The following is a 24527-nucleotide window of genomic DNA, read 5'->3' on the forward strand; positions in this document are numbered from 1 at the left end:
CAAAAGGTGAGACAGCACTGGCACCAAGGCCAGTATTGACATTGTGCTCACTGCAGCTCACATTACCCTTCCTTTAGCGGCAGCAGAAAAATGTCTTATCCGAGTCATGCCATTGCTATAGGGCACAGAATTTCTTCTGCTTTGTGCAGGAGGGAAGGGGATGCAGAGGAGAGCATAAGGGTCAAATGTATTAGATATAATTTTGCCAGAATTCCCTCTGGGATTGGGATTTGCCTTTGTTAGATTATAAGGATAGAACATGCATGGCTCCAAAATAGCATATGCAAAATTATATACATATGYATATARTACTCAAAAAGTCACTGATATGATTATTTAACATTTTATTATGTTAATATAAATAATAATTAGTATTATCATTTATATATAAAGGTATCTGCACACACACACATATATTTATATGTGTATATAAATATAGATGCCTGATTCTTTCTTTCCTTCTAGTATTTAAAAATAGCTTATTTGCTTAGAAGCTTTACGACACTAATTATATTGCCACTAAACAGTTACTAACAAACCTGTTACTTTCCTATAGTGGTCACCCAAGCTCTGAAAAACTCTACTTTCGAACACAGAAAAAGCCAAATGAAAATTTCTATATTCTGTTTCCTGACACCAGTTATATTGATTTTACCTGCACAGTAATGTCAAATGCCTTCTGTTACTGCCAAAATTTGAGGAATCCTTCTTGATTCTCAGCTTTCAAGTTAAATTGAATCCTAATAAAAACACCCAAAAAGTTTAAAACTTCACTGCCTTTTTTGAAAAGATAAACGTGAGGTGTTTCCCTTTCTCTGTGCACACATTATTCAACCAGACATACCTTGCTCTTTACCATTGCACACGGTGGTGATGCCATTTTCCACAGCACCTTCTCCATCTGAGCTGGGCCTCTCAAACGACAGCTTCTGCAGGGGGAAAAAGAGATTAGCTGACACACAAAGTTTGCACCTTCATCAAATCAAGTGTCATAAGTCCCTTTAAAAATATCCTTACTTTGAAATCAAACACCTTTTAAGCTCTCATCTACTTGGAAGAAAATTAGGAGACAGCAAAAACTTCAGTTTTAGAGGCTTCAGAAAATCACAGAAACAACAGAATAGTATATATTTGTGAGTGTTGAAACGGTGAAATATTAAAATATTTAAAACAGTGAAATATTCACAATTCATAATATATTTTAATGTATTTCTAGACACTAAATGTTTCAATACACAATTCCATGGATCAGATATGAATATGGTAAAAGGTGTATCTTTAAATCATGCTTCATAAATGTATTTGCAAATACGGCTTATCAGAAAAGAGGGCATTCCTACAAGGTGCTTCAGTACTTTCAATATGTACAAAAACCGAGGCTTTTGAAATAAATTTTAGCATTGATTATTCTGTAATGGTTTTGCAAGAGGTCTGGGATGAAGCAGACAGAGCTTGTGACAGCACAGTTTTGGTGACCACATTACTCAGGAGTGGCAAAGCCATGAAGAAGATGCACAGATTATCAAAAAACAATGTCTGACAATATTAATTACACCTTTTCATGGCATGAATTTTAGAAAAAAACTGTTTTAAAGCACTTTAACTTGCTTTGTCAATAGCAGGTGTGTGCAAACATGCAAACACAACAGCTTTTGCCTGAGAAACCAGCAAGTCTGGGCTGTCCTGGAACTGCTCCCAGGAGCAGAGAAACAYAACACCACTGGCAGTGGCACACTTCCACCAAGGGCTGACACCATTAGGAGACCAAACCTCTGTCAGTGGGATTTCTAAGCAGGGGCTGCAGAGAGATTTGCTCACATGGATGCCTTAATGGAGCAGGGGCTCAAACTGGTGCTGGTAACACACCAATCACTCACTGCAAAGCTGTTCACTTTCCTGATTCCTGCTCACTTTCCTGATTCCTGCTCACTTTCCTGATTCCTGCTCACTTTCCTGATTCCTGCTCACTTTCCTGATTCCTGCTCCCACATCCTGCTGAGTCAAGGCAGTGCAGACAACGTGTGAGGAGCCAAGTTTCTGGATTGAGACATGAATGCTTGAGAGGTCTGCCAAAACAGTGACTTCAGCATGCCCAGGGAGCTCTTCAAGGACTAAATCSCCCCAAAAAATAAGAGACTTYCCCTAAAAACCTTGGTATAAACTTMATSTATTCTTCCCCAAGAGTGACACCCCTGCTTGSTCTTTGCATTTGCTGGAGACCATCTCTGCATCCCAACAAACCAACACAACCTAGGGACCGTGTGCCTCAAACAGCAGCACAAGGATTCACATCCAGTGCCTATCAGCGTCTCTTTGAGTAATCATAAAGAATTTYRCATTCATCATTTTGATRATTTTACCTTTTCCAGYTCCACTTTGTGTACTGGAGAACTGGACAATGGCCCATCGGAGTCTACAGCTCCYGTACARTTGCTGCACACATCTTTTATAACCTTAGGAGACAAGGAAAAACCTATTAATTATTCATAAAATACAAATCAGAGACCTTATATATGGATGTGAAAGGAGATGGGAAGGAGAATCACACAGACATTTACGAGGCTGGCAGGTGTCAGGCAGGCTGGCACTACAACTTCCACACTCCCTCCCTAASTCATTTCATGTATGACCTGAAGGAGACAGAATGTCTAGAGGTGGAAGGTTTCAGTTTCTAGACAAACCAAGCTCCAAAGCTCTCCTAAGTGAAGAAACCAACAGCACTGCTGATTTTCATGTGCTAATTTTGCAATATRAACTCAGCTGACACCACCAAACTAATTTCATCACAATGATGAAAAAGTGGGATTAAATCCAAGGTCCCTCAAGACAGTGGACAAGAGTTTTGTGTAATACACCACATAGATGCTTTTTTTTTGCTATCAGGGAACTAATGAAGTGCTGATCAGCTTAGACTTAATACTGCACAATGGTATTTGGTGGCATTTCTGTATTATAATTGCACATTAACTTAGAGTTATAGGTCAAAGAAATTGTAAATATTGAAATTGAAAATGGAAATGGCACTTTCTGCTCTTAAATAGACAAAGTAAAATCTTGAACCGGGAATTTACTGATATTTTGATGAAATCTGAAGAACATAAAAATCTGAAACTATACAAATGTAAAAATACACAGTGAGTAAAGATGTTGGATAATTTCCCATGGCCATAGTGAAGGCTTTCATTTCTTGTGAGTGAAATAATTTATCATTATTATCAACYTGAAATTGCTTGTGCTGATGAGAACAGGCTCTCAATCCCAACTCATGCTGAGTTTCAAACGGAACAATTTTGATGYGGAAACTATTCAAAAGCTAAGGATGGCACCAAACAGTCCTTTCCCAGCACTTAAATTCCCTTTAAGGGTGAAGCTAAAACAAATCAAGTATTTATGGGCTCACAAAGACCCTTATGCTACGCAGGAGCACATAATAAATTACAKCATTACATGCCATAAAAACAGGAAGAGCACCAGCCCCATTTTACAGAGTGAGAACCCAGGAACAGAAGAATGATGAAATCACTCACTCAATGACACATCAAAAAGTCTAAGCAAAGATGGGAAATGAACCTACACTTTTATTTCTAAGCTAAAATCTCAAAACACTTCAGCATCCTTTTTTGACTGTCTGTCCTTCCCTATATTTTGTTCCAGAAACAAGACCAGCATTTCATGGCACYTGGTGTCCTTTGYAACAGAAAATGTAGRTAGATCYATGGCAGGGCATTTGTACCTCAGAGYTAAACAAAGCCCTGAATTCACCAAAATCATAAGAACTTTTTTAATTTAATGCGTCCCAGTTTTTTTTTCAATCACTGGCCCTCAGTATGTTGAAAATACACTGCTGTTTTCTTCCTAGAGAAAATGTGACTGTAGTTTCTGGGAACATTCATTTCTGTCTCCTGCATGACCCTGATTCAATGGCTTATGCTTTCAGCATCTGCTCACACCACACAGTTAGTTAATTTTGGCAAAGGCAGATTGTAATGGGAGTTACAGACAGAACAGAGGGAAATGATTTGGCAGCACTAACTTCACAGTATGTGCAAAGTCATGCACTCAAGTAAATCCGGTTCTTATCATTCCCCACATATTTAAGGAGAAGCTGAAGRGTTTAATTGGGTTGTAATTAAATTTTGATTAAACAAATGACACATTGTCAAAAGGGAGTTAGTAGCAGGATGTGAAATAAATGGATATTCAAGGGTCCAACACTTCACTTGGGTTCAAAAGGTTCCCTGCAAAGACTTGCTCGTCACCTTCTATGTACAGCACAGTGGTGTTCAATGCACAGCACAAAACTCATTCTTGTACAGCACACCAGGATGAAATGTCTTTAATATATAATGGTTGCCCAGATGCACTCTCTATAATTATGTTTGCAGGCAGCTGCCACTATAAATCTGTTTTTCGCAAGCATATAGATTCAGCTCGAAATTTTAAGGRTGAAACACTYCACCAGTATTGCCAATTTGCATAAYTTCAATCACAAGACTCAAAAGTTCTTGTCAGTTTTTTCTATRTTCCATCTTCTCGAGTCATATGAAAACAAAAGATCACTATTTTCATTAAAAAGTAGTTGTGAGTGAGAGTGAGGAACGGAGTTCARCAAACTTTTATCCATTCCAATGAAATGTGTAAAAATATGAATGTGTATCTCAATAGCTTCAAAACTAAAAAGGAAAAAAAAAGGAATCCTTAAGTGTATTATTTTTAATAAAATGGCATCATGTGGAAGGCTGTACTGAGAATGCCTTGTAATGACAAATGCCCAATTAATACTTGTCTCATACATTAGAGAAAGGAAATAATTCTCTTTTTCTCCCCACAATGCCTTGGTACGTTACACACACACACACACACACACACACACAAGGTGATCTGCCAGGAAAATCCAGCTGAGGTCACACACAAACTATCTATTCAAATATTTACAATGTATGAGCAGTTGTAATAAGAAAACTAAAAACCTTGTATATTTTTGGATTGCCTCAAAACTAAATATGTTTAAAACAATCTTTTGTTATTCCATTGCAAGAATGACAAGCACCACAATTACATTACAATGTTACAACAGACTTCAGAACTGCCACTTTCAAATGCAGACCTGAAAAAAGCTTCTGCAACCTGAACTGTATTATTATTCCTTAGTTATAAAATTATAGAATTGTTTAGTTGGAAAAGACCCCTAAGATCAAGTTCAACTGTTAACCCAGCACTGCCAAGTCCACCACTAAACCATGACCCCAAATGCCACATCTACACARTCTTTTAAATATCTCTGGGGACTGACTCCACTTTCCTTGGCAGCCTGTTCCTTTTAGGGAAGGAATATTTCCTGATGCTCAATCTAAACATCCCCTGGTGAAGCTTGAGACCGTATTCTCTCATCCTGTCCCTTGTTACCTGGGAGAAGAGACAGATCCCCACCTGGCTACAGCCTCCTTTCAGGGAGTTGTAGAGAACAATGAGGTCTCCCCTGAGCCTCCTTTTCTCCAGGCTGAACACCCCCAGCTCCCTCAGCTGCTCCTCATCAGACCTGGGCTTTAGACCTTGAATCCCCAGGTGGATCAGGATATAGATCAGAGTATGGGAAATATTTGCAGGTAGGAAGCTGGAAAGATTCCCTGCCCTGAGCCACGGCTGAAGTCAGTGGAATTTCTGCCACATGATGTGTCTAGAATATTTCTCCCTTTAAAACTGTTACTACTGAAGCACTAACATTTACTATAAAAATTTCATACCTGCATTCACCTACAAATTTCTATAATCCTAGAAAATAAAGACACACCAGGACTGGAGACAAAACACTCGCCCTACATTTATTCTTTCTACATGCCAGGTCAGAAAAAGTAAATTAGATTCTCCTGGCTACTTTAAACACCCAAACTCCACATAAAAAAGCACTGGCTCTGTGGTAAAATCAGAAATCCAGCTGCTTGCCACCCAGCCCCTGCCACACAGAAACCAAACAAATTCTGAGTAAAAGCACATTTGTAGACAGTTCCTCATGGCTGATCTCTATGGATCTGATCAGGAGCAGGACTAGAAGTTGTCCTTTGCTCAAAGAGCTTGCAGACCTCTCTCCTGGTGGATACCATGGATGAGCTTAAGGTACAGACTGTCCCTACCACAGCATTTTGTGATTATTGCATTTTGTTTTGTGTTCTCATGGAACTGGCATGAGAAGCTCACACTGCTAATGTGAGTGAGTTCAAGACAGAGAGCTGACAGCCTGGCTGCACATTTGCTTTATTTCATGTAACCAGGCCAGAAATCCATCCAGCCACACCCCCACTTGTCCCGCTCTGCCCACACGTTTCACAAATTCTGGAACTGCTAGAAATGGGATGGGCTGTGTCCCTTGGCTCTGCCACTTAACTCTGMAAACAGGAATATGGCAAAGCTGAAATCGGCTTAAGTACAACACAGCCGAGGGAAAAGGGTTTGGCTCCAGATGTAAGGCAGTAGTTCTCATTCCTGAAACACTCCTTTTTCAYTGCTGGAAGAGTACTGACTTTCTGGGACTCTCTGTCACTTGGCATGACTAAACTCTCATTTTCTCTCTCTTGTGGACCCTTTCACATGACATATGTTGGCATCAATACCCTCCTCCTTAGGAGAGAAGCAAAAGTCTCCCAGTGTTTTGCAGGGAAGAAATGCCCCARGGAGTTTACCTAGAGGAAAATCTGGGGAGGAAAGGCAGAAATTACTCCCATCACAGCCAACATTTTAAGTCTCAAAAAGAAACCCCTTTACCTTCTGTACTGGAAAACATTATTCTAAAGCATCCCTAAGCCTGGAAAAAAAAATGCCTTACTGCCATTTTTCTGAGCAAAGTGAGGATGAGATTCTTGCAGACTATCAGTGAGCAAGSCTGTCTTTAGTGCCTGAGCAGCCCCTTAAAAATACTTTTCTGACTTACTCAAGCAAGACTACCCCTGTATCATTCTCCTGTGTTACTGCCATGAAGTCCATTGCCACACATGGCCAGGAGGCACAGCTGCTCTAAGGGCAGAGGGACCCTGTGCAAGGGGAGCTGCATCYCCAGCCTGGGGGGATGCACATCTCACTTCAGGCTGTGAGGTGTGATGTAAAYAATTTTCAATCCAAAGCTGTGAGTAGGAGAGAGGAGGAATTGTATCTAGTGGTGAAAGTCCCAGCCCTCCTGGGTTCTACTCTGACTGCTACAGTATTTGTGATTTTAGCCAGGAAACCCAAAGAAAAGTTATCAGAGAAAACAAGTAAATAGGATGTTTGTGGTTCTGTATTCATGGGTGGTTTGGTTGTTTTTGCTTTTTTTTTTTTTTTTTTTTTAATTTTTTTTTTTTTTTTTTTTTTTTTTTTTTTTTTTTTTTTTTTTTTTCATATACATCTGGTTCTTTTAATTAATGTATTGTTTTCCTTGGTGCTGGTCACACACAGACTCTGGTTCACAGCCAAGTGGCTCTGCCCACTGACTGAGTCCTGCAGACTGCTCAAAACTCCCACATGCAGCTTAGTCCATCACCTCTGCAGATGAGGTCCTAAATATGCAATAAATATCCCTCTTATGCAAACTCACTGACCTTGCTGTGACTTGAACTGAGGTATTTCAAACCATCTGTTTGAGACAASAGCAGTGTAATTCCTGGGAGGTTTAATTTAGTTTGCACAGCGTTCACTGCTGGTGATGATGGGCACTGGAGAAAGAACCTGGCMTGGCTGTCTTGGGTCATAGTACATTCTTTAGGATTCTTGTAAATTAACAAACACTGCATGGAAATCACTGGTACTGAGTGTGCATCCTCAAACACTCTTTTTCTAGTCAGTTTTGAGGCTCGACCACTCAGTACTTGACTCTATTCAGCTACAAAATSGAGATATCAACCTCTTTGGGGAGCCCCACATAAGCCAAGAAAACAGTACTTGAAATGTTGAAGATCTCTAGCTGGAAACTCCCATAGAAAGCAAAAGCAGCCACACAATGTTTACAGTCACAATTTTTACAGTCACAATGTTTACAGTCACAATTTTTACAGTCACAATGTTTACAGTCACAATTTTACGCCGATATAAACTGAATAAAGAACAGCTCTGTCAGTAGTTTATTCCTCAGTAAAACTGTCCAAATTAAGACTGAAGGCCACAAGTTGCTTGAATCCCCTCACTAAGCTCAGGGCAGGGAAAAGGTGTTTTCAAAGACTTTTAAGAGAGACAGCATGCAGTTTATCAGAGAGAAAAACTGGGTAAGCCAAGCAGGTAAACTGCCCTTCAAGGAATGTTGCAGGGTCTTTGGATGACTGGATACAATTCCAGCCGCGATTTTATTCTCTCTTCAGGGCAAAACATCCCCCTTATTATGGCAAGTTCAGAATTGACTGAGCACTGTCAAAATGACAGATGAAGCAATGTCTCCTCATGGCTGGAGGATTCACTGCTCAGTTACAGACCCTGAGCTGCAGAGATGCTGAACGGTGGGGGAACGCTGTAAAATGAAGAGAAGTTAACAAAGAGTGCCTAACCTTAGGGAAAAAATGCAAATCAAGGCCAGTACTCCAGAATGATAGATTACCTGTCATCATGATAAATCAGAAATACATTTTTGCAGGAGGAATGCTAGAAGGAGGAGAAGGCCTTGGGACCAGTCCCCACAACCATTTCCTTCTTCTACCAATCTTCTACAACAAGTTACTTCAGAACTTAATTCCTTTGGCATCCGTGTGTTTTTAATATTGAATGCAGCTTTCTGTGGCCCAGTCTGAGGGCTCTGCACACAGAGCACATTCATCTGCACAAACGAAGCCACCAGACAAACATCTTCTTTTAGTGTTCTTACTAGTCCTTTTATTTTTAATGCAGCATTTCTCAGGGATGCTGACAAATAAGTGTAGTTTCACCAGTCTCTTGGATGTGCTGAGACAAACAGGAACATCTCAGACTTCACCTGACCACAAAAGCACACACAGATGCACACATACTCAAGCGTGCATGGAAAAGGATGATTTTTGGGTCAGAGCRTGTAACTGCACACATTTTTTTATGTACATTTTTGTGGGAACATTTTAGGACTCAAGTCTGKAAAATTCCACCACTTTTTGTTGCCCACCATAATACCAAGATGATCTCAGCTCTAGCCCCAATTTATACTAGCTCCACTGCTTCCTCTGAAATCTTGACAGGCTCCTTGGTGACATCAGCTATCTGTTTTCGTCAAGCATTTGTTAGCTGGTAAATCTGAAACTCCCTTAGTGGTTTCCAGTCTAGACTTCAATTTGCACTAGGTTTATCAGCTGGGCTTTTTTTGGTGTCATCCTTGCAAAAAAAAAAGGTCTAAAGTATTCTTCATCTATGTAGAGTTTGCTTTCCAATAGATATTGTAAAATTATTTACTTAATAAATGTATTCTATACTGATTACATATATGAATTGAAAAAAGTTTTGCTTTCAAAGGACAATCTGGCCTCCAAAGCCATTTTGAGCTTTATTGTGACATTTACATTTGAATTAAGGAGAACCCATTGCTCCTGGGTGATAACCTCCCTCAAGTGGCACATACTGGCGCAGTATCTCTGACCAATGAGGCATCTTAAGCTTCAAAAATGTGGTTGCAGAGTCCTTTCTCATTGGCAGTCTCTGGATCTTCCCATTTTATTAACTACAGAAATCACATGTAAGGGATGAAACACTGGGAAGGACCCTGGCCCTGTGAGTGACAGGCTGGGAAAGCYAAAATCTCCCCCCCAGAAAAAACAGTGACCTTTTTCTCAGTATAAGAATGTCCTGCACAAAGACATTCACAATTTTCAGAAGCCAATTTTGAGTATGGCTYGAATGACCAAAACGTAATTACTTACACAACAATAAAAAATACCCTTAAATTTTTATATATTTTTAAAAATACAGAAAGCAATGCTTATTTTATTTCTCAAAAGGCCACATTTCTTCTGGAAAACATCAGAGCTGTTGCAAGAGCTGCACAGATCATTTCTGCTTAGCTGTGGAACAGACAATTTGTACTGCAGAAGCAAAGGGCTGAAGCAGCACTGAGGCCTTGGAAGCTGAGCACAGTAACACTGCCATGTACTTGGMAGATTTTATTAACAGAGAGCTTTGCAGCATGGAGGAGCTAAATAAAGTGCTGTCAGACTGTCTCCAAATGCTTTGCAGATACACAGAATACAGAACTGTGTGAACATGCAACTAACTGCACAAAATCTCTTTTTTTTACATTTAAAAGTAGCAGGAATGCATTTGGGATATGGAAAGATCTCATGCTGCTCTGTCTGCCTGTGTGGGGATGCTTTATATACAATTAAAAAAAAATAAAACCATTTTTATGAAAGAACGCCTGGGAGACGCCAATGAATTCAGAATTACTAAACCCGAATTTAGAACAACACAGGAAATAAGGGTGCAGTTACTATGATCTAATTACAGTGGAATTCCCTTGGAAGGGAATATGACTTATGAACTTCTTTTCATTCCAATCAGTGGTTTTGAAAGGCTAGTTGAACTAGTGGGACACTTCCATGGTGCTTGACTTTAAAACTTAGAACAAGATACTGATGTTAGAGGCAGCCTAACAAATACATGGCTGTGATTAGTTGCTATTAAAATGACAACAGAGAGAACATTTTCTAAGCTMGGATACAAGTCACAGTCAAAACCAAACACACATAAACCGCAAACCCCCAAAAGGTATATTCAAATATTGCAAAATAGGAAATTACAGATTAATTTTCCATTTAGTAYATTAGCCCAGAGCAGAATTTATACCCCTTAARCTGYATTTTATGTCTCCCTCTTCTGCAGAAAAACTATCTGCCATCAGGAAATTCCTATGTGTTTAATTCAATTGTATTTGGAAAAATACAATTTATTCTTAGAAAAGTAAGTACCATATAAGGTCAGATCAGAGCACAGGATGGAGGATGCCTGAGGAGTCTGATGAATTCAGACTTTTACATGTATTTAAAAGGGGGGATTTCAAGGYTGCTACTGCTACTGCAGTGACAGTTTCCCACACTACTTCACTGACCTCCACATTTGAGACTGGCAAAGTCCAACATAAATACTGGTAATCTGGTTAGGATCTGTAACTGCAGCCCTTGCCTTGGGATTTTCCATGTTTGCAGCACTGAACAGAGAGGAATGGAAGATGACAAAATCCCTCTTTCTCAGAAGTCTGCATTCCCAGGACAAACTGTAACAGATGATATGCTGCTAAACCAGGATTAATAAACTTCATTGGCCTTCAGGAAGATGAMGGATTTTTCTCCATCCAGAGCAATTCAAACAGGTATCTCCTTGGAGAATCTACTTTTAAAAAACCTGACACTATGCCAAAAATAATGTGGATGTCAGCTGCCTCCACCTGAGGGAATTTTAACTTTCTGCTCACCACCAGGGTGCCCTAACCACCAAATCTTTCTGGAAAATGAGCTGGAGAAGAAGAAGGAAGAGAATTTACCACCTCTCCTCTCTCTGTGCCAGATTATTGTGCCATTAGCAGTGAAAACAAACACAGCAGCAGCACTGGGGTAACCCTGAGGAATTGCTTTGAGGCCTGAACTCAATGAACTCAATATTTCTGCAGTCCCAAATTAGATGRGATTTAAGTGGTCTGGATTTGCATGGAAGTTGCTGTGTCTCAGTTTTTAACAGCAACTGAGCAATGTGAGCACTTTGTGGGTGGAAAAGCTCATGGTCAGAAATGCCCCCTTACCTTTAGCCACTGTTCTGCCTGCTCTTTGCTCTGCACTGCCAGAACCAGGGCATCCGCTCCTTGGTGTGAGATTTTCAGCTCATGCTTCTTCTTTTTGCTGTCTTTGGGAATGTAGGTGATACTGCAGTCATTCAGGAGCAGCTCCATCTGGGGCTGCTGGTCCTTGGAGCTTTTGTAACACTAAATAAACATAAGGAAAGTTCCAGAGTTAGATAATACCTTTCTGAACCTTGGGGGAAAACTCTTATWATGTAGAAATGCTATATWTATWTWTWTTTTWAATTTTGAATCTATTTTACATACTCCCTTACCACATACCACAGAATTCAGCCAGAGCCAATTTTGCATTTCTTCTTCTCATCCACTGTGTWCAGCAAAATTACTTCCAGACTGACAATAATAGACTTTTTTTTTTATTTCAGGACAGGTAGAACATATGGAGAGCATTAAGGGTCTCTGCGTTATCCTTGTGCCTCAACCTTGACCTTGATCAGGTAGGAAGAGGGTGATTTRGGATATCTGTTCACATGTAGCAGCAGAATAAACTTGTAACCTTAACGACTTTAAAGCCCAGATGTTTACCTTGCCSTCCAGCAACAGAGCAGCATATGAAGGCAAATCTGCATCAGTGCCTACACACTGAAATTGCAAAGACACTGGCACAGRCCTTACTCATCTGTTCTTGAGAGAAGTAAAAAAAAATCATGGGAAGTGGGAAAAATCACCTTTTTTTACTTAGCACAGTCTAATAGTCGCTGCACAAAACKGCATAAATTCCCATGTTACTTTATTTTGTAAAGTCCTGGCTACAGCAATGTAATTTATATTTTTTTCCCTCATTAGTAAATGCTGTCAATGAACAGCCCTTTCATGCTGGATTGATGATGACCTGCTCTGTCTTGGAATTGGTGATCTGAAGACAAAGGGTWCTTCTTTACATCCCCTGTCCTACAGACCCAAGATCTCAGCACAGCTGAGGTTCCCAAAGCTGTTGCAGTGCCAGACTGCAGAACAATGTTTAACTCTCTGGATGAATGTTCATGGATTTTATAGACTTATGTAAATTGGGATTTCACTCCTAAATATAAGCACTAAGGCTAAAAAGACATCTGMTAATAAAGGGGCATCTGACAACCAGTAACTATAACAAATATGTGCATCCAAAGAATAGCTGAGAGTTTATGTGAATGGAGAAAAGCACATGAAATTTTTCATGTCAGCAGCAGTATTCATGTCATGATACAACCGTCAGGAAGATAGTAGCTGTTAAAAGGATGTAATAAACATTACAAATCAGGCTGAGAAAATACAGCCAACTCTAAACCATCCTCTGCAGATCACTGACAATCTTTCTCTCTCCAAAGTCCATTATACCAAAGTTTCTACAATTTGGTCATACATTTAAAGTTTGCAACATTTAAAAAAAAATATTAAATTTTCAATCTATGAAATCTTGAAGATATACAAGATTAGTCACTTTAAGAACCAATAAACAGCATGTAATTCCTTTTATATTAATCAAAATATTTTATTTATAATTATACATTGCTAAAACTAAAGTATGTATATATTAAAAGACTTTAAGTGGAAAATTATACCCCAAAGGACTTTCAGTGAAAAACAATTCCCTAATAGAAGTTATTTCAAATGTCTAATTCTAATTAAAATATTTTTGTTTTATGATGACAGCCACATTTATGACACAAGCAATTACTAATCCCTAAGAACATGTATTTGTTTTACTTGCATATCTCATAAGTTAACTGTCCAAGTCCTCCTTCAAACAATAAACCAATCTTGTGTAACTTGGTCGTTAGACTCCTATTGTGATTTTTATTTTCTTAATCCCCATTATAGAATTACTGAAAGATGATCTCTATAAGAAAAAAAAAAGGTTCTCGGACCACACATGTGGCTAAAGGAAATGAATATACAAAAAAATAACATATTTTAATATGGAACAATAAATGTAACTGTAGAAAAAATGCTGTGTGACTTCAGGGAAAATCTGTTTCTCTGTCTCTTTCTTTCTTTTCTTCAAGCTGTTATCAGATGGTCTGAAATCTGATATGATACTGATATATCATGATAAAAATGTCCACTAAGGATAATGGCATTATAAGAATATAATAAAAGCTGAATCAGAATGAACTTTTTTTTCAACATTTAAATACAGGAGGATACAAAAATTAAAGCTGCTGCAAACTAGCAAATTAATTCCAACTATATTTTCAGAAATCCCTTACCTCTATTTCATATCATGTTATTTTCTATACTGACATAAGCTCAAATATCCTGTACCACTGTAGGGTAGAGAGATTCTACAGAAAATGTTCTATTACCTGTTAATCAGCTTTTAACATTTGGGATATTGCAGTAATTGCTAGTTATGCAATTAGATACAATGGCTGGAAGCACCATATCAGAAGGCAGGAGATCCCAACTTATTGATTAATATAAGCATTAGTTTGCTCCTAATGGAACAGAAAGTGTTTCCCTCAGTTACGTGCTCTTTTCAGAAAACAAGATGACAACTATGTCTTATCAAGCAGATAATTCATGGAATCTTTCCCTGGTGCTTCCAATCAGAAAGAAGCATAGCAAATTTGCTTAAGGAATAAATACATCCACTTGTTTCTGTCCTTYCTCTAATGCAGCTGTGCCTCATGTGAATGCTGCATCTGTAATTCCTGCAGAACAGATGGCAAAGGTTTAGTTTAGAGTGTGTACATTACCACAGCATATGCTGCCAAGYGAATTCTCACTCTAACAAGGGACTTCTCTCTCCAGCAGCCTCATCCAACAGTTCACACACAAAGCTCCCCATGAGATTTTTCTGTCCGCAGGGAATGAAAGATTGGATTTACAGTTTCAGCAACTTTTTTTTCCAAATTAAATATTTTAGAAGATAATGGGCCAGACATTCTTTCCAATATCAGGGAACTCCTGGAGTTCAAGCTTAAGTGAAAAAAAAAAATCAAAGTTCTAAGTGGCTAAATGATACACTTATAATTTCAGTGCTTCTCTGCTTCTTSGTAAATTATGACCAAACTCTTTGGTAAGGTTACTGCAGACTCGGCCTCTCTTTGCAGAACATACTCCAAAAATTAGATTCCTGTAAAAATAAATACACCATCTAAAAAGGTACAAACAAAATACAGCTAGYTAAAAATAAGAATTACCAGTAGTTTGTTTTCTTTGATAACACACAGTAGTTTGGTCCATTGCCCAAATCGTTTCTTTCTAAGAAGGAAGGCACAGATTTTGGCATCCTTCACCAGGTCCATAGAGGCTTCCTCAGAAGGCCACTGATGTCTCATTTTCTTCCCCTTTCCATCCTCCTCCTCTTCATCGTAGGATTCGTAAGAGCTGCTCATAGCATCTGAGTCATAATCTTTAATGAAAGTGTAAAAGTGTCAGGTTAAAACACTTAGCCATTAAGCCCCCTGAAAAACTGAAAACCTCAAGAAAGTACATTTTAAGTCAAAKCTTTTGAAAGTCAGCCATGAACAAGTTATCACTTCAGTGCTTAGTGGTATCAATACATCAAGTTAATTAAGAGATGTTTTTCCATTACAAAACTTTATAGAAGACCCATATAGATGCCTTGTGAATTTTAATGCAAGAATAAGCTGGAAATACATAGCTAGAATTTCAGGTAGTGTTTCAAAATCTTCAAAGCATTATTTGACAGACRGCTTCATTTTTTTGTAATTCTTTTCATAGAGAAACAGCAATATCTTGCCTTAGTACATCMCATAAAGAAACAAACACTCCATATGGCAAAGGTCATTAGAATACATTGTGGGGCTGCATCCACCTATCATAACATTTCATACAAATCCCAAATACAGCCTCTGTATTGCTACAATTGGCATTCAATAGACAACATTGTCCCTTGAACTACACATTGTGCTGGAGGCAAAAGCTTTGTGTAAAAAAATGTTTTGTTCTGTGCTTAGCATAAGTTGCTTAATACTGCTCCAGGTATGGTGAGTGGCAAGCTTTTATTTTAATTAAACAATCTTTGTTCAGGCCTCTCATTTTCAACAATGCAGACAGATCTAGCAGTTCCCTAAAATACCAAACTATTTTGCCATTATCACAGAATCCTCTCTTCCACCATCCATACTTATTTGTTTCCGTGGCTTTATGTATACGAAGCCCTTCTGAGAACATCTGAAGGCCACTTATCCACCAGCATATGKTCACAAGGAGAAAAACTGACTGGAATATTTTTAAGAGCTGAAATTTCATCTAATTTCCAGTAGACTTTGATATATTTTTAGGGCAGAAGGAGGAAGAAAATCTCATTTGCTTTAGCTAGGTAATTAGGACATAGTTGGTATGTAGGAAGGAGAACTGGAAAGACTGGGAAGARGACAAGAGAGTGGATTGCTGGAAAGCTCCTTCTGCATCAGGTCCTCCCTGTGTGCAGTCAGAATGGAACATACTCAGACCTCACATCTCTGAATCAAAATTAGATATTCTGATCCAATTTGTATTTTCATAGAAGTGTATGAAACAGTATATCTTCATCCCAAAGCAAAATGAAAATAAAACTTAAAGCCCTGAAAGCTTTCTTTTTCTTTTTTAAATTGAATTGCCATCTTCTGGTCAWTCCTGCTACAGAGTTTGGTTTGGGGCAGCTCCATATGGGCAAGTGGTAAAAGCCTCAGACGATTATCAGTGGGAAAACACTGCAATTTTTCACTTGCTTTACAAAAATCAAGAGGAGGATGGAAAAATTTAGGGCAAATATTTAAACTGACAGATTTRGAAATGTTTATTCCAGTGTATTTATTTTTGTWTTTTTTTTAAAGAATATGTGAAATCTAGTAGAACTTGCTGCTTCACCCTTCCTCCCCTTGAAGAAAGAAAAAAGCCCAAACAAAACCCCCCCAAACCAGAACTAAATCAAAACATTCTCACTGCTCCAAGTTCTTTCAGAGCAGCTTTCCACTTTGACACAGCAACATCCGGAAATGCTTGAGAGATCATTGACCATCAGAAACATGCAGTATCATGCCAGCCTGCTGGAAGCAGAGACTGAAAGATTCCCGTGGAGCTACCAAAYGCAAAGATGTAAGGACTAATCATTAAATCAGCTTCTTCAAGGAGATCTCCCAAAGGCACAKACTGTGGCACAAGCTGCCATCACCTAAGTTGCCATCTTCTGGGAACTTCTTCTTCAGCTCCTGGCTTTTCCTTTTCTTTATCATTACTAATAAAATTTTTCCCCAAAAATTACCTTTTCAATGTAAGAGTGTCTGGTGGTTAATTTTTATCAGATGGATTTGAAACTTGACTATACATGGGGGAAATATCTTCAAATACAGTTTTCCCAAGAGAGAGGAGCTGGGTCATTTTTCTGCACCCTTGAGTACCCAGTGAATATGGGAAGTTTGTATGACAAAGAATCTTTTATCAGAAGACTACTTTCTTAAGTGCATCAATCAAAAGGATAAAAAATTGAATCTGTTTTAACACATTGTTTTCTCTCCCTGTTTAGAATATGATTGAAATTTTTCATATTGCAGAAACGAATGTTTCACCTTGGATAAAATTACACATCATCCCTTGGCCCCATATCAAAAAGTTGATTTCTTCTGACTTTAAGCTCCATGCAACAATCTTGCCTGATTGCTAGGAAATTTGCTGGGTTAAAATATTGTTTTTTTCCTCACAATATTGGACCCTATAATTTATTTTCTTACAGCAAGTTCTACCAGTTTCAAGAAAAAATAATTGCAGGAAGTGCTGATTGGGACTGCACAGCAGAAACTGAAATTCTGCACGTTAAATACATTACAAGTGTTTCTTATATGGCTTGCAAGCATTCCAAGGGCAGATTTCCTGTTAGCCATAAGMTGTATGCTCAGCACAGGGACTCTGCTGGCAAGTTCACCCTGCAGTTGCAGGTTCATCCAAATCTCTGTTTCTAAGAGGATGGAAGCCAACAGGATCTTCCGAGACTCCCATGCTGACCCAGGCCCTGTTGGGCCCTGTTTGGGGGCCCTGTTGCCCTGTTGCCATATCCTGTCCATTAAATACTCCTAATGTCTCTCCCCTTGGTTTGTGGGACTCTTGGCCAGATGAAGAGCTTGTCAGGAAGGATGTCTGCCTTGAGGTGCTCCTATCATCCCTGGTGCAACTTGGCTCCTCCTTACCACATCCTGCTTCTACTGCTTGTTCTATCCCACCCAAACTGCTCTATCCCATCCAAAACAAGGTTTCCAGGCTCTGAGASACAAACTAGCACATGCAGAAAAAGTGAAAAATGTCTCTGTCAAAAAAAAAGGGCATTTATTAAGTCTACTATAGTCTCAGAGGGTACAAATACACTRGTACCACACGGTCCAGAGCTGCTGATCTACCAGTTTCAATATCTTTTGCATTGGCTTTTCACCTTCTTTTTAAAAACAATTTCCACTGTTATGGGGTGAAAATCACAGTGCATTTTCACATTATTTGGAATAGTGCATTCCTAAGAYTAGTCTGTATTCATTTAGGCATATTGTACAGATCAGTAGCTTTTAATGTGGAGAGAATTATCAGAGAAGTCATACACACTCTTGTTTTCATCTACATGCAARCATTTATTTACAAACCAATTACAGGGACTTGGCAAAGTTATGGATAATTCATTTTCATGGCCATATTCTCTATTTTTCTTCAGTTCTTATTTACTTTTACAGATAAGACAACTGGTATGTAAATCTCCTTGCTATTAATGACATTACAAAAATATTCCATAGGAATATTTACTTAAARYAATTATGTCTATCCCAACAGCTGCRTTCTTGCACTTCTTCAACTTCAAGAACTTTTTCTATTGTCTTCTCCATCTCCAATAGCCTGAAAAGCTAAGGTTATATCATATAACACACAACTTTGGTGGCTTATTTTAATTACCACACAACTGGATTTAGTGAAAGTTTTGCATGAGTGGAGTTGTATTACTAATTGGAGACTCAATTTAAAAGCATCTTCATTACCAGTGAAGAGGGTAATACTTTTAACACAAATTTAAAGATGCGATAAATTTCAGAACATAAGAAAATACAACAAAATCTCAGAAAGTGAGATGCCAAGTCACACTAGCAGAACTATAAACATCTGGATATATATATACTCTCAAATTATGGAATTATTAATGAACTTTTAAGGCTGATATCCTAAATATTTTTTTTTTGCATTTGAATGGTTAAGTACAATAAAAAATCAGCTTCATACTTTGTCTTGTTTTTCCCTAGGCAATCCTTTAGCAGTGTTATTAATATTTTCACTATTAACATTTTTCTGCCTGAGCATGGCTCTTGTTTAATGACAAAACCCAAGTCAGAAGGTCACTGGGTTACAGCAGGACCACCCTGCACCATTTCAAGGGAGAAAATGAAGAGTAATTCTAATGCTYTTCTAAGTCCATATGTTCTTTCATTTGCTTTCCAGTACATAAAACTCTTTCTTACCTTGAATTTCTTAGGTTAATTAAAAGCTGCTAGATAGCATCAGTTTGTGCAGTGTACAGATGAATAGTATTTTAGTTTTAATGTAACTCCTATGCATCTTTTAAGAACACAGAGATAATTTAAAATAATTAAAATTTCTATAAAATAGAGGAAGATACGGCTTTAACCTCTGGACCATAGAAAATAATGATCAGTGATAAATCRGCCCTACACAGGTAATAAATTACCTTAGCCAATAAAGAAGCAGCAAAAAGATGGTACATAATATGTTTTTGACTGACCCTGTGTAAAGGTCACAGCAGTCATTTCAGGGTTTCACCAGGTGCCCTCAGCACAGTTCCACTGAAGTGCACAGGTGTTTGGGTAAGTATTTGGGTGTAAAAAAGAGCATTTGGGTGTTGCAGAAGGACRTTCTGGTGGGCAGCTGGGGGCAACCCTCTGCCTCCTGCACTGAATGAGTGGTCACAGAAGTCCTGTCATGTGCCTCATACTTGGCTTGTGAGAGTCACTATGACCAATTCATCCCTTTCCACAATGTGTCATCAGAAATGTTGCAAATCACATCTTTTAATTTTCCTTTTTTAATTTGTGTCTTTTTTAGYAATCAATTCAGTGCAATAGAGGCWGTTTCTGAGACCTYTACAYWCACAGTATGATCWSTTTAGAGGGGTTTACTCTGRAYAATATTTAACTCTGGACTCCTGGCYCAATGCCCCCATCTTTTGTGGTTCAAAGCAGTCTAAAAATTAATGGCTGATTTGGATATTGGCTCTATCTCCAACAGATGCTGCAACTTGTTTACCTGCCCCTCACTTGAGCTCCAAGTTCTCTAAAAGGAGCCTGGTTTGTGCATAGCAAAACCATTCTGCAAAACAAACCAAGGCATGCCCGGCCAGGATAACCAGAATTGGCCCCAAATTGTCAAAGCAACGCTTACAACACATCACCACAGCACCAAGAGAGATGGAGTTCTCAAATACTAAAAAAGTCAAAGGACACCGGAATTCCCCATTGCTCAGAAATGCTCTGGAAATATCTTACTCACTGGAAGTGATGTACTCAGGAGCCTTCCCAGGACTAAGGGGCACTGCCTCTTCGTAATAGCCCTCAGGAAGGGAAGATGTTGGCAATGGTGGAGGTCCATTATCTGGCGGCTGAATGAAGAAAAAAAAGAAAAACTGATGACAGACCAACAAGGTGTTAAATTAAACATGGACAGAACATCTGCTCGTGATCAGTGCCAATGAAACCAACTTCATAAACCCTGCTCCTGTGACTATTTCTTATGTTAACTATCTCTAAAGGCAAGGCTCTGGAGGCTCAATTAGATGTTCTGCAAGGTAGCATCTTTTAGATAAGATGCAAGCCTAATCTCAAGTTCCTCGTATGTTGTTATAATTAAACAATAATCAGTCAAGGTTGAGACTTGAGGCAATAAAGTGACTTAATTATGTTTCACAACATGCTGATACCTTTTTAAATGTATCATTATTGTCCAGACCTTTTACATCTACTCATGATAAGGAAACAGAACYTTCTTGCATGTCCTCCAACTGAGTCCTTTGGAGATAATAAACACTGCAGAATTCTACTTGTCATTGCTAAGAATGGAAAAATCAATATAACAGCTACATTAAAAGAATTTTTCTCTGCAACAGAATTAAGTGGTAAAAATGCTGAAAAGATATAGYTCTCCATTTAAGAACTAGAAATCTAATAGGTCTATGTAGGAAAGAGATCTCTGTGCATAGRCCACTTTAGAGGGTTAAGGCTTGTGTATTAGTATTTCACAGTCAAAAATAATTACCATTACAGCAGCAMACAGTGGTTTGGTTGGACAGTTTAGAAAAGTTAAATAGTCTGGGCTGTCAGAGACTAAGGTCAGAAATTTTAACTATATTTTCATGCTGAGTTTTTTTTTTCAATGGCAAATCAATTCTTAATATACATATTAATGCTTCTAATGTCATTTCTGCATAGTGAAATAAGCTACAAATAATGAAAATCTWGAAACGTCAAGACACTATTACATGATAAAATAAAGATGTCAAATATCAGGTCAAATTCTAAAATGCTTCTTTTCTAAATATAAACCTGTTTCAAATTTAAAACTGATCAACTGCTGGTAATGTTGATATAGTAACAAGGTAAATCCAGTACTCTGTGACTTCTTCCATATGACTTTATTGTTCTATTTCCTTAACAAGTAYGAAAAAAATCTGTATTTTACAGAATCCCTTCATATTTGCCATGGGTTTTTAGTTTCATATTTATGCATTAGAGAAAATACTGGAGCTTTTTTTCAACMCCAATGGTTTATTGCATGATTACAAAAATTTAACTTTCAAGCAGAAACTCATTTCTGCAGAAATGCTTTTTCAATACCTCTTTTTTTTTTTTCATGCAGTGACAGAGGGCAACAGTGTTTGCCTGCACTGGACAGATCCRGTCTAAACTAAGGGAATGAACAGAGATTTGAAGTGAGAAAATGGTCAGATAAAGACACATMTGGACTGTACCCAGTCTAGCAGAGCTTTCTTCCACTTCACACAGATGAGGCCACAGGGACTGTGYTCCTCTTTAGCTACAGAGCTGAAGTTACCTGGGAGCAGCCTGAGCTTTARTAACGTGTGCCATTTACTGTAGGGAAATTACTTCTGTGGGCACTTTCAGGGCTGGATTCATCTCTAAATATTTCAAAACTAGACATCTCCAAATCTCATTATTGACCACACACCTACGCCAGACACCTAATTCTTASCAACATCACTGAGATGAGCCCCAGCCTTAGAGTGCTCTGCAGTTAAATTTGTAYCAAGTAGGTTATTCCACCTTGCAGGTAAGTGCTTGTGCATTCCCAATGTGCAGGAAGGCAAGGAGTTATTGACAAACCCTCCCCTTCAGCTCATCCAGCACAGACTTACCTTGGCACACCAAATAAAATCAGAAACTTCTTCATGAACAATGAACTGATTCATGACTGAACACAGAGATTCTTGGKCAGATTGAAATTTAACTAGTATTACTTCTATATGAAATGATACAGCCAACTTCTTATGTCACAATCAATTACAAATTACAGTTGGCAATGACTGTTACCTACAATGTGAACCAAGTAAGTTTTCCTCACAGACCAGTTTGCTGGAGAAATTATTTCTCAAAGAAGAATAATAAAGAAAAAATATGACTTCTAGTGTAGTGACACTAATTTTGCTGAAAAAAATCAAATTGACAACCTACACACCATGACAAAAWAAATCTTTCAAGGTTAGCTGCTGCTGCACAACAGGCAAAAGGGACATTAAAAATTGTTATTTGTTTGTTACTCTTGGAAAATTGACAGCAATTATGAATTGCTCTACATTATCACCTCTGTGTGGCCTGAAGTGCCAGACACAAGAGGGGGAACTGCCTGCAGAGTTGATTTTCTCCCTTCATGCAAGTGGGTAGAACCTTGTTCTTGTGAGCTGGGGTCACAGTTTGTTCCTGGGGCAGTATAAACTCATACCACCCTTTTCATTTGAAAAATTAATTTCTTGGTCTAGCCTTAAACAATTTTTCCCATCAAGTGTATACAATATATGAAATTCCTATCATTATTAAACCTCATTCACCCAGGAAATACCTGTCCCAACTCATTCCAGTTTTGMCTTGACACAGCAACAAGGTTTCAAAGCTGTATTTTATCCGGGAACAAATGAGAGGTTCCAATAAAGATCAGGAGGGAAAAAAATTCCTTGTTTTTAGACAAAATGTTATTCAGAAAGAAAGAAAAAAGGAAATGAAACACAAATGGTRCTTGTCTGATTTCGACCCTGCTGGAGCACCAGTTACTTCATRCAGCTGGGGCGGGCTGGGCTGTGCAGCCAACGTCAACACAGATGGAATCCATTGCTGAATTAACTGGGCCCTCCTCTCTVAAATGCATTTTGCAGTGCTTGCCATAACAAAGTGGAAAACAATTATAAAAAATRTATTTTTTTTAAAGGGGAGAAACAGAAACCTGCAACATTAAATGTTTTCTGATAAAAGCAAGGTTGCTTTAATAGCAAAAAATAACAAAAAAAACCAACCCCAATTGATTAAATACAAAATAAAAATATCTCATTGARACCTGTACCATAAACAACCACCTCTTTGGGGAGCTATGGATTATATGAGTTTGAGCACCAAGATATTTAAAAATGTATGTGTATGCATTCTGGTATTAGTTACTAATATTTATAGTGCTCTAATGTTTTTACTATCACTAGTTACATTGTTTAATTCTTTCCTCTTGGCAATGTTTAGTGGAAGAATTTTGATGAAGTTATGAATTATGAACTAAGTCTTTATTCAATAACTCTTCAATAGTTTACCTGAAAAAATAAAAAGACCATAAAACCCACAAAACTATTTACATACTCTGTAAAAGGATTAAATCTCAAAAAACATTAGACCATGTGTAGCTTGAGTAGTATCAGGAGAAAAGACCTGGTAACGTCCAAGGAAGTTATTAGCATGAATTTCTGACTCTTTTCCTTTTTTTATTTTTTTTTTATTTTTTTTTTTCAACAACAGGCAACAGGGAAGAAAAGAAACCTAGAGAATGCTGCCTCTCAAGATAAACCACCTCTCTCAGTCACAGGAATAAGAACTGAGAAAATAAATTGCCATTACTTTTATCTCCTTGGAGGAAAAGGAACAAAGATGAGTAATATGTTGCTGTCCAGAATAATAACAGTAATAATGAAACAGTACCAGTGAAGATGTTTGTCAGGTCCTGGGTTTGAAAGCAACTGTGAGATGCTTTAAATGAAACCAAGAAACAGATGAGTGATCATTACACTAAAGAGCTGGGATCTCTGATGACATCAGAGACTGAATTGTGCACGGGATGCCAAATTCCAGCTTACAGGATGGATTGTTGRGTGAAAGAAACAAAATGGCAAAATTCATTACTCTACTGAGTCTGAAACAAATTTATATGGACATATTAATTTAATGGCATTTTATGGTCTTTCCCACCACCTGTCCACCTGTATTCCACAGATCACAAATAAACTCTTTCTTCCTTTATCCTAAGAGATACACTGCTTTATGTCCCCCCTTCTGCCCAAGGGTACTGAGCAGGATTGACAGTAACTTTTATTGTAGGAAGTCTAGCTGCTATTTGGTGACAAWATGGAAAGCAGTCTGAAAAGCAAAGAAAAATAGATGTCAATGTATAGAGGCCTGAGGATATAAAATCACTTCATACCCCACTGATGACTTATGATCGGTAGGAAATAAAAAGAAACACCTTCCTTTAGGGAAGGATTTAGGATGTGGGGATTTCCAGCACAAAGCAGTGAGTTTAGCAGAGCCTG

At 38.2% G+C, this 24527-nt stretch overlaps 1 protein-coding gene across 2 annotated transcripts in view; it reads right to left on the minus strand.

The window, feature by feature from the left end:
• Positions 1 to 24527, minus strand: part of AFAP1 (actin filament associated protein 1) — a 109389-nt gene that overhangs the window by 22378 nt on the left and 62484 nt on the right. For both annotated transcript variants that reach the window (XM_057365257.1, XM_057365259.1), the window contains 5 exons: positions 20225 to 20333; positions 14890 to 15101; positions 11708 to 11887; positions 2361 to 2453; positions 845 to 929 (listed from right to left, as the gene is read on the minus strand). In XM_057365257.1, the coding sequence (XP_057221240.1) occupies positions 845 to 929; positions 2361 to 2453; positions 11708 to 11887; positions 14890 to 15101; positions 20225 to 20333 (679 nt within the window). The remainder of the gene's footprint in view (positions 1 to 844; positions 930 to 2360; positions 2454 to 11707; positions 11888 to 14889; positions 15102 to 20224; positions 20334 to 24527) is intronic.

The sequence above is a fragment of the Malurus melanocephalus genome, unplaced genomic scaffold (assembly GCF_030028575.1).
Source record: "Malurus melanocephalus ecotype Western Australia unplaced genomic scaffold, MMel_1.1 scaffold_50, whole genome shotgun sequence".
Classification (NCBI taxonomy): Eukaryota; Metazoa; Chordata; class Aves; order Passeriformes; family Maluridae; genus Malurus; species Malurus melanocephalus.